The sequence below is a fragment of the Mytilus edulis genome, chromosome 1 (genome assembly GCF_963676685.1).
Source record: "Mytilus edulis chromosome 1, xbMytEdul2.2, whole genome shotgun sequence".
Lineage (NCBI taxonomy): Eukaryota > Metazoa > Mollusca > Bivalvia > Mytilida > Mytilidae > Mytilus > Mytilus edulis.
The window spans coordinates 114,978,009-114,989,672 of record NC_092344.1 but is presented as its reverse complement, the minus strand read 5'-3'; the positions used below and the strand labels follow the sequence as shown (position 1 = coordinate 114,989,672).

The following is an 11,664-nucleotide window of genomic DNA, read 5'->3' as shown; positions in this document are numbered from 1 at the left end:
TTGAAATTAGCGTTAATCACTTATGAAAATATAATAAAGAAAATGTAAAAAATTAAAAGTTCAATAAAATTGTAAAGTTTAATAAATAAAAGAAAAATTGAAATGAACTAGCAACCTCAATCAGGCATGCGCCGGAAAGTAATCTTCAAAATGTTGATGGTTTTCTGTACCTAAAGAAGAATCAAAATCCCGTCTCTAGAATTTCAAAGAGTTGTCCCTTAACTGTTACTGTCCGTGTAGTTCTTATATTCATCCAGCTTATCGTCCTACAGATATGTCCTACTAAGGCTGTCCTACCATAAAAACGTTTATAACAAAGCTCACATTCCAGTATATCTTCATTAATTAATTTATGAATGTCATTTAGACTAAACGACGCCATGTTTGTTTTGTGCCTCTGCTGTCTAAACCACCTATTTAAAAAGAAGAGGTGGAAGAGAGCCAGAAGATCTTCCCAATGCAAAAAAATAGAAATGGACCTCTTCTGGCTCACTACCGAAGAACAAAAAAACACGCCCATAGAGAAAATTGGTAAGTAGCAAAGATGATCAACATTTTAATATCTTTGTAATGATATGTTAGCATGGCCGAAATTGTTCATTCCATTAAAGTCCCTGAATTTCAATGAATTTTATTATTTTTGTCGAGCCTGCGACTTTTGTTGAAGAAAGCTCGACATAGGGATAGTGATCAGGCAGCGTAAGCTTTATATTTTGGAAGGTGGAAGACCTATATGCTTCATATTTTGTATATAGATCTATGCCTCGTCTTATGAAGTTTCGGTCTGTCACATGTCTATTGTCTTTGTCCTCATTTTCATGGTTCAGTGACTACTTGAAAAAAGTTAAGATTTTTTCGTAATGTTAATTTCTTTCTTGTTATGAGTAATTGAATAATTATATTTGGTATGTGCGTACCTTGCAAGGTCCTCATGCCCGTCATACAGTGTTAAGGTGACCTCGACCTCATTTCATGGATAAGTGAACAAGCTTAAGTTTTGGTGGTCCATATCTCAGATACTATAATCAATAGGTCTAGTATATTCGGTGTATAGAAGGAATGTAAGGTGTACATGTCAAACTGTCAGGTGTCATCTGACCTTGACCTCATTTTTCTCATGGTTCTGTAGTAGTTAAGTTTTGAGTTTTAGTCTGTTTTTCTTATACTGTATGTAATAGGTCTATTAAATATGGTGTATGTAATGATTGTAAGGTGAACATGTCTAGCTGGCAGATGTCATCTGACCTTGACCTCCTTTTCATAGTTCAGTGGTCAAAGTTAAGTTTTTGAGTTTTGTCTTTTGTTTTATACTATATGCAATATCAATAATAAGTAAAAAAGGCGAGACATTACAGCGTGTGCAATTTAGTTTTTATAGAAACAGTATATGGCAAGTGCACTCTTGTTTTAATAGAATCAATGGCAAAATAAATCTACTAATAAGTTATCATAGTTGAACTCTTCAATATCTCGAAAATGAGTTATTGCTCAATACGTTTACAAAAATACCACTAAGATCTACAAATAATCAAAACTTACTGATTGCAATAAATTTTGAAATAAAAATCAAATGGCATATTTTAACAGATGAGTGAATCATGTTCTCCGGAGCCTCTTTTTCAAACAATATCGGAACATATACTTTTTTAAAAACAGGATTCGTGTACTTAACAAAATCGAATTAAGCATTATATAAGTATACACTTACATCAATCAATTAATCGACCCATATATTGTCACGTTCATCACTGGATAGGTTCACCAATGCTGCACTACTGTTTTAACAGTTGATTGTTCTGCACGCAAGACATTGTAAAATAAGAACCGGATTAAATTAGTAGTAAAAAAAGTAGAAATATAAGATTCTTATAGGCTTCTTAAAGTTTAAGAGGTTGGAGATATTAATATTAATATATATGGGAACTCCTTACATTGACAAAAAGATGCTGATGCAATTTGTGTTGAAATTCGAGTCGGTAACAACAATAAGGTGAACATGTTTGTTGAAATATTATTGTTATGTAGGATTGCGGTATCTGCGTTTGGAAATGAAGCACAATCCTTGCTAGAAATAAAGAATGATTCGGCTAACGATTCTTCTGATAATAGTCAACTGAAAGAACGATTTCTCACACCATACGTACTAAATGTGTTCGAGAGAATGGACAATTTAGACAGTAGCGACAACGCACAACCGTCAGGAAAAGTCAGAATATTAATACCAGAAGAAGGTAAGTAAAATGCATGTTTGATTGTCATGATATTATCAAACTTAATTCCAACAAAACTTCGTGTTAGCTTGATTTTCGTCGAGCCTGCGTTTTGTCGCAAAAGCGAGCATAGCGATCATACATTCCGTCGTCGGTGGCGTCCACAAATATGCACTCTTTGGTTAAGTTTTTTTTTCAATTTAATAACTTTCTTAAACTATCCTGGATTTCTACTAAACTATGACATAAGCTTGTGATAATCAGATAGTATGATATCCATAAGAAAATTTAGCAAAAAGAAAATCATGTTTATCCTGTTTTTACTTATAAATGAACTTAGTTTTTCTGCTAGTTAATATGACATTCACTCTGTGGTTAAAGTTTTAAAAGATTTAAAAACTTTCTTAAACTATCCTGGATTTGTATCAGACTTGGACAGAAGCTTGCTTATGATGAAGAGCAGTATCTAAAAGGAAATTTTATATACAAAAAAAATTTCCTGTTTTCGTTTATTACTTATAAATGAACTTAGTTTTTATTCCAGTCAACATTACATACAGTCTGCAGTTTTTATTTTTTTTTATTAGATTCATAAACCATCCTGGATTTTTACAAAACTTGGACAAAAGCTTCTTACAATCGGTAATTGCGACAAAAGTCGCAGACTCTACAAAAATGGGGGGAAAATATTAGAATTGAAGAAAAAAATCTTTAGATAATAAAGTGAACTTTATTTGTGGACGCCACCGCCGACGACGACGGAATGTAGGACCGCTTTGTAAAAGTTTGTTAAATTTAAATAAGTCTCCTAAACTAGTGGATTTTTGCCAAACTTGGACAGAAGCTTGTTTATGATCTAAAAGATGGTATCCCGATGAAAATTTAGAAAAATATTTAATTCTGTTTTCCGTATCTACTTATAATTGAACTTATATAGTTTTCTTCCATTTAACGCAACATTCACTCTGTGGTGAAAGTTTTTAAAATAAGAATAAAATTTACCACCATCGTGAATTTTACCATACTTGCATCAAAATAGGGTATCCACAGGAAAGTTTATGATTTTTTTTTTTATTTCACTCAGTTTATCCATTCATAAATTTACATTAGCCCTTTGGTTTTTCAGATTTTGATAACTTTCTAACCCATCCTGGGTTTTTACAAAATTTGCAAACTCTTTTAGGTCATTTTTTAGTAGCAATAAACAAAAAATTAATTGGACATGCTTTGATACTATATATGCCCTTGAATTTTTACTAGATAACATTTTTGTTCGCTTTGGGGATTCCGTATATCCGTCAGATTATCGGAATTCCAATGGGGACTAACTGTGCACCACTTATTGCGGACCTGTTTTTTTATTGTTATGAGTTACAATTTATGACAAAAATAAGCAAAGATCCATCGAAACAACATCTGATAAACAAATTTAATAATACTTTTAGATATTTGGATGATATTTTGGCTCTCAATAATGACGACTTCAGTATGTATATTAATGAAATTTATCCTGTTGAACTTACTTTAAATAAAGCTAATACTAACAATGACCACTGCCCTTTTCTCGATCTTGATATCTATATCACTAATGGAAAGCTGAATACTAAAATTTATGATAAAAGGGATGATTTTTCATTTCCTATCGTTAATTATCCGTTTTTAGATGGTGACGTTCCCTTGTCACCATCTTATGGTGTTTATATATCTCAACTTGTACGATTCGCTCGTGTATGTAACAATGTTTTAGATTTTAACGAGAGAAATTTATGTATTACTGAAAAATTATTACACCAGGGTTTTCGATATCACAAACTAGTCAAAATATTTACTAAATTTTATCATCGGTATAAAGACATCATTCGTAAATATAGCTCAACATGCAGACTTCTAATACGTTCAGGTATTTCACATCCAATTTTTTATGGAAATATTCTTTATAAAGCACAAAGGTGTCAGTATTCACCTCAGAAACTTACAAAACCTTTGAATAGACTTATTAAGAAGGGATATAATTACGATACTGTTGTCAAGTCATTAAAGATTGCATATTTTGGCGTTAATATTGAGTCACTGATAAGGTCTTTGCATCGGAACTAAACACATTTATTCTAAAAACAGTTGTTGGCATGACACGGGTTATCATATATGTTATGATGGTATGATACTAAACCCCTAACGGGAAGGATTGTGCCTGATGTTCATATGATGAAATCATAATCTTTCAGTCAGTTTAATTGAAGTCTGGAGCTGGCATGTCAGTTAACTGCTAGTAGTCTGTTGTTTTTTATGTATTATTGTCATTTTGTTTATTTTCTTTGGTTACATCTTCTGACATCAGACTCGGACTTCTCTTGAACTGAATTTTAATGTGCGTATTGTTATGCGTTTACTTTTCTACATTGGTTAGAGGTATAGGGGGAGGGTTGAGATCTCACAAACATGTTTAACCCCGCCGCATTTTTGCGCCTGTCCCAAGTCAGGAGCCTCTGGCCTTTGTTAGTCTTGTATTATTTTAATTTTAGTTTTTTCTTGTGTACAATTTGGAAATTAGTATGGCGTTCATTATCACTGGACTAGTATATATTTGTTTAGGGGCCAGCTGAAGGACGCCTCCGGGTGCGGGAATTTCTCGCTACATAGAAGACCTGTTGGTGACCCTCTGCTGTTGTTTTTTATTTGGTCGGGTTGTTGTCTCTTTGACACATTCCCCATTTCCATTCTCAATTTTAAATTAAGAACTTGTTCAAAATAGAGTATTGAGAATTAAGGGACAAATCATCAAGCAATGCAAAAAAAAAAAAAATATCTTCTTTATCATTTGTTAATTCAATAAATTTGTGTTTCGACTCGTTGATACAAACATTTATTTCATTAACTGTGAATGTATTATGTGCATTTACATGTGTGAGCCAAAATTTGTTCCTGTGAAAAAAGTTCCAGTGGAACTAATATCACAGGAAATATGTTCTGGGAGAACTTTTTTCATAGATAATTTCAATATAATTTGTTCCATCTCTATGAAATAAGTTCCACACTTTACCTGGTGAAATAAGTACCGGGTTGGTGAAATTTGTTCTTACCTAGTGAAATAGGTTCCAGATTTATGAGATTTGTTCCTTAGCTGGAGAAATAAGTTCTGGGTTTGTGAAATTTGTTCCTCACCTGGTAAAATAAGTTCCTAGTCTGTGAAATATGTTCCACTGGTTAAACAGGTTATCTTATATACTGAACATTTGTCATCAATGAGTTTAAAGTTATCATTCAAGTGCATTATAAAAATAAGTATAATATATTGATAATATAATAAATGAAAAATGTAAATCATCCAATAAGAATCTCAGTGTGGACTGTATCAAATGTTTAATTATGAACGTAAAAAATATCAAAATGACAGTCCCACTTTGAGCCAGAAAAGAGTAGGATGAACAAAAATCTTTCAGAAAAAAATAAAGTCAAAGATGAACATGAACATATGAACAAATTTGAGAAGGACAAAATAACTGATTAATGATTCCAAAAGACTCGAAGAAACAAAAGACACACTCTTTTGAAACTGTTCCATGACGAGGACATGTATGACTAGAAACAGGGCCATGACATTTAACAGGAACCTAGGAGGAATACCACATAAAACATAGATACAAATTATGATAAATTACTATCACTTTATCCTGTAGAACTTTACAGTCATGCCTACAATTGCACATGTATCCCATGCCAGCACACTCAGTGCAGCATTAAGCTTGCTTTATAATTTAAGTGTAACAAGAAAATGTTTCGCTGTGCAATATGTTGCAAAGGGTGCTATAAACAGTTTCGTACTAAAAACTAGGGGTATTTCCCCAGTGAGATTTACATACTGATGGAATTCCCTGCTATTTATATACCACTAAATGAAAAAGTTGATTGTTTTTTATGTTCAATGTGAAAAACATATATTGAAGTTCAATTAAAATGCCACTTTTGTCAAGATTTAAAAAAAAAAAAATGTTTTTGTGACTTCCTACTATATGGGAGGCAACTCCATAAACAGCTGATTTTCACCTGTTGCAAAAAGCACTTTGATTTGTCAGGTAAGATAGCTCCTTTCGGAGCAGGCGAACGTAGGCTGAAACTACATTTTCTTAAATCAGCCGGATAAGCTCTTCGAAATGCATATTATAAGAAATCTCAAATATATGCACAGGTTACTGATCCGCGTGTCCAAAGGTGGTCTGTTTTTAAGGTTTTTTAGGGGGAAAATGCCTAATTTCCAGCTGATAACTTGTACCAATTTGCATGTTTAAACAAGAGATGTTGGATTTTTTATTATTTATTCAGAAAGTTCATAGAATTATCTTTCCATTGATGTATAGATATCTATATAACTATGAATATCTGACTTCTGCATGATGGGTCCACTATTACATGCCCTGTTACAGAATGACGTCACGTAAAAAACTGTTGATTGCACCCAAAGGTACTTATTTCAGTGAAAATAGGTTTGAGAAGAATTTATTCATTGATTTCTTTGAAATATGTACATATTGGTCTTAAACTAATATCACAGGAACTTATTTAAAACTTTTAATATTAACTGGAACAAAATTCATGGAGCTATGATATTTGTTCCGGAACTTATTTCATATTTGGTCAAAAAATTAGTTCCGGAACAAATTTTACAGTGCTGGAACATATTTTCTGTGATATAAGTTCCGGCGGAACATATTTCCTATGAAATTTGTTCCAGCGGAACAAATGTCACGCCGGAACATATTTTTTGTTACATTCCCCTAACACACTGAAAACATAGATAACAGCAAAAGTAGGTGAAGACCATGACTTATTCACATTGTGTGCAATGTATGCAGATGGATTATGTTCTGGTGTCTGGCCAAATGTCATTAACTTCGTTTTTCATGGTTCACCAACTGCTAAAAAAACGTACTCAAGCGATTTTCTCACTTATGAGTAATAAGGCAATTTTATCTGTATTTGGCTATTGACATCATTGCAAGGTTTGTTTGTCCGTCAGTCAAGGTTTATTTAACTTTGACACCATTTTATGGTTCCGTCATCAATGTCAAGGTTGGGGGTCAAGTCCGTTTCTCAGATTCTTTAAGCTATAACAGATAAACATGCAATATTTGGTGTATGAAATGATTATTAAGTGTACATGTCGTTCAGGCAGGGTTCACCTTGGTCTCTTGTCTTGGACCAATGATCGATATTAGTTTTTTGGGGTTTAATCCGGGTTTTTTTTACATACTTTAACCAATAGCACTACTCGTACGTCTGCCAGGGTTCTTATAAATTGTAATTGTTCCCTTGACGATGTTAAGTTTTCTTGGTTATGTCCGTTTCTCAGATACTGTAAGCATTGTGTTAATTTTTTTTATAAGACTGCAAAATGTCATTGACCTGCTATGCATACTTTTTTTGGCGATTACAAAAATTGTTGACTGACAGATAGACAGACAGACAGACAGGACAGGAAATGAACAGTATAGGACAATACGAGATGAGGGACCTTATTACACTTACATAAAGTTTAAATATACATGTCATGTTTGCCTCTGCGACTACTTTTTTTCTAAAGCAAAGTCCTCACTTATAAGATTCTTTAGAATTAGATTTAAAATATATTAAAATATGGACAATAAAGCATTATGAACCTACAAATGTTCTAGTACCTCTCGTGCTGTGTGCATGCATGTATGTATGTCAGAAGAGTTCAAATCCCGGCGTTGGAAGAAGAAAAAATTGCTTCTGCATATTTGCAGATATAACATTGTTGTGCTGATATTTAGAGTAGTTATGTATACTAATATATTATATGTTTATATTGCAGATGAAAAGCCCAGAGACAATGGCGAAGAAAAGACGTTAACTTTTAACTTGTCTGAAGTACTCCATGGTAATACTACAGCTGCTCATCTTGTTATCAGCAATCATTTACCGAGAACAACTGTCCAAATATATTACAGAAATATAAGTAAGTTATTGTAGAAAATTTAGTATAAAGTACTAAAAACCCAATGGAGGCTTTAAATAATGGCTAGTAGTATATCGATGTTCGAAATTCATAAATCGATTGAGAAAAAAACAAATCCGGGTTACAAACTAAAACTGCGGGAAACGCATCAAAAATCAGAGAACTACGACACAACAGAAACACAACATTAAACTGTAACACACACAGAAACGAACTATGATATAACAGTGGCCATTTTCCTGACTTGGAACAGGACATTTTAAGAAAGAAAAAAAAAATAGTGGGTTGAACCTGGTTTTGTGGCATGCCAAACCTCCCGCGTTTATGACAATGTTAAATATAACATTAAAATGACTACATTACATGACATGACTAAAATACAAATAAATGGGAGAACATATAGGACAGAGAAACACACGAATAATAGCTAACAAAAATTATTGTTAGGTAAGGTTTGTTATAAAGTATATGTGATAAATGCTATAATGAGACAACTACCAACCAATTATAAAAATAAAGAGATGTTGTATTATTTACAACTCTCTACCAGAGACCAACTGACATAGAAGTTAACAACTTTGTAAGATATGAAAGGCCTCGAAATCATATGGCAAATGTAACATTATTTAGACGAGAAAACAAATGGTCTGATTTATGTACAAGACAATAAACAATATAAAACTATATGATATGACAACCACTGAAAACAGGCTCCTGATTTCGGACCAACACATACATGCAAAATGTGGCTGGGTTAAACATTTTTGTCTGTTCCAAACACTCCACATTACCTGGGACAGTGATGTAACAGTACGACATGAGAACAAACTATACAAATCAAGTTTTCTCGTTTGACTAGTTCAACATTTGTCATTTCGGGATCTATTATTGCCGACTAAGCAATATGAGCTTTGCTCATTGTTGAAGGCAGTACGATGACCTATAGTTGTCAATTTCTGTGTCATTTGGTCTCTTGTAATGAGTTGTATCATTGGCAATCATACCACATCTTCTTTTTTAACTCACCGGGGCTCAAAGGGCCCCATGTGAGCTTATGCCAGCACTTGGCGTCCGTCGTCGTCGTCGTAAACAACTTCAAGAATCTTCTCTGAAAAAACTTGGCCAAATACCTTCAAATTTTTTAACTGAATGTTCCTAAGGGTATCTACTTTATAAATTGCATCCAACATTTTAATCCATCCACAATAATGACCGCCATGGCCTAACATAGAAAATAGGGGTCAAATGCAGTTTTCGGCTTATATCTAAACAAAAATAAAGCATTACGAGAAATCTGACATCGGCTAAAAATGTCCAATAGGTCAAAATCTATCAGCCCTGAAATTTTCAGACGGATCAAACAACCCATTGTTGGGTTGCTGCCACTAAAATGGTAATTTTCAGGAAATTTTGAAGTATTTGGTTATTATCCTGAATACTATTATAGATAGAGATAAACTTTAAACAGCAATAATGTTAAGCAAAGTAAGATCTTCAAAAAAATTGTGTGAGTGTGTGTGTATTGCAAAATTTGCAGAGACTCAAAAGTTATTTCTCTTATTAAATATTAGATTATCTATACTACTATTAACCTAATACATTCTCGTGATTATCATACTTTCGCGAACATTGCTTTATTTAAAAAAAATATATGTGACTATTAATCATAGCTTCTTCAATGTGACTAACACTTAGACTTTTGAATTTCCTTTCATCAATGTTAAAGTTTCATGAACCAGATTAGTCCATTGTATTCCGAGTGTCTTTCATTTGACTAGTTTCATGAACCAGATTAGTCCATTGTATTCCGAGTGTCTTTCATTTGTATTAATTTCATGAACCAGATTAGTCCATTGTATTCCGAGTGTCTTTCATTTGTACTAGTTTTATGAACCAGATTAGGCCATTGTATTCCGAGTGTCTTTCATTTGTACTAGTTTCATGAACCAGATTAGTCCATTGTATTCCGAGTGTCTCAGTTGTACTAGTTTCTATTTACCACCCCGAGTAAAGTAAGTACAGTCCCACTTTTCTGTTCCACCAATCTGTCTGTAGTTTTAGTTGATAATCACATTTTTGTTTGACCTTCCAGGAATAGAAGCAGACTATACAAGCCTTGGATTTATTGCAGATGTCACAGAGTTCATTGGTGGAACAAGTGAGACCATTAATCTTAAGGTCTTCACAGACAACTTACCAAACGTTCAAATTGATCCAATACTGGCTGTGTTTGAAAACTTTAGTCCGTCTCAAGTTTCTCACCTTGAAAGGTCAAAGAAAACACACAAACGAAGGAAAAGATCAGAAGGACATCCACTTGACAATTATTCTAGTACCCTCAATTATACATCTTTTTCAAACATATGTGGATTGAGACCCTGGATTGTCAATTTTAAAGATTTGGGATGGGACACGTGGTTGTGGCAACCACATTCTTATGAAGCAAACGTATGCTCTGGAATATGTCCTACACCATTTGAAGACGGTTATTACAATGCAAGTCAACATGCAATTATCAAGAACTATTTCCACTTTAACTCAAATTTTGAAATCACTTCCATTCCTAGGGCTTGTTGTACGCCTATTGAATATGATGACATAAGTGTCATATATTTATCAAAAAATAGAATTTTAGTTATGAAATTATTACCAATGATGAGGGCCACAAGATGTGGATGTCGCTAAATCAGCAAGCTATTTAGAACACATGCATCATCTTCATATGTTACAGTCGTTTCCACTTTGTGTATGTAGATGATATGTTTGGATTTAAATAAAGTCGATCAATTATTTTACATGATTCTACTAGGCAAACACTGAATGAGCGTGTAAATTCTGAATGATAAGTGCATCCCTAGTATGATTTTTCTTCACCAATTACTTGTTTACAGTCATATATAAACACAAAAACCAGGTTGAGGAAAAAAAATAATGTAAGAAATGTTTAGCTCCTCAGATGTGTACAATCTGACCTTCAAATTACGTCGTGTGTTTGGTGGGTAATTGGGTGTTAAATAGACTCGAACTAACCGAAAACATGTGATAGTGAGTTGGCGATTTCTGCTATTCGTTTAAACCATGTTTAAGTTATTAATTATACCTTTCCACAGATTCACCTGATAGTTAGTTACCTGTCCATTTAAACTTTTTGCTGTTCTATTGTCCCATTGAACAAATACAACCGATATTGTTCTCTGTGTGACCTTTAAATATCTTCCAAGAGAAATCTATCGCTCATTGATTAATCTACCTGAGCAAAAAATGTATCTAATATGGAAATATATCATTGGGATCGCATTATATATAATCCCCTTTAAATGTTGATAATAATAGTTAGATACATGTTTAAGAGACATTGAACAAAACTTCGCAATATCCTCTGAACATCGTGGCACTATTTTAAAACTATGATATACATCAATTTTGCTTGGTTTGGTATGAATTGAAATTTTAAAATTACCTATTTTTGTTCATATCAGT

At 33.2% G+C, this 11,664-nt stretch overlaps 1 protein-coding gene across 1 annotated transcript; it reads left to right on the top strand.

Moving 5' to 3' along the window:
• The first annotated feature begins 1,700 nt into the window (after positions 1 to 1,700).
• On the top strand, positions 1,701 to 10,976 carry LOC139501133 (protein dbl-1-like). The gene is made up of 3 exons (XM_071290118.1): positions 1,701 to 2,231; positions 8,041 to 8,184; positions 10,277 to 10,976. Exons 1-3 carry the CDS (start codon positions 1,997 to 1,999, stop codon positions 10,867 to 10,869), a joined length of 972 nt encoding a protein of 323 aa, XP_071146219.1. The 5' UTR covers positions 1,701 to 1,996; the 3' UTR covers positions 10,870 to 10,976.
• The last annotated feature ends 688 nt before the right edge of the window (positions 10,977 to 11,664 follow it).

What these genes read in the sequence shown, in the direction of transcription:
- LOC139501133 (XM_071290118.1), top strand. Translation starts at nt 1,997, where the DNA reads ATGTTTGTTGAAATATTATTGTTATGTAGGATTGCGGTATCTGCGTTT. An exon ending in AATATTAATACCAGAAGAAG is followed by an intron (nt 2,232 to 8,040) that starts GTAAGTAAAATG and finishes TTTATATTGCAG; the next exon opens with ATGAAAAGCCCAGAGACAAT. An exon ending in AATATATTACAGAAATATAA is followed by an intron (nt 8,185 to 10,276) that starts GTAAGTTATTGT and finishes TTGACCTTCCAG; the next exon opens with GAATAGAAGCAGACTATACA.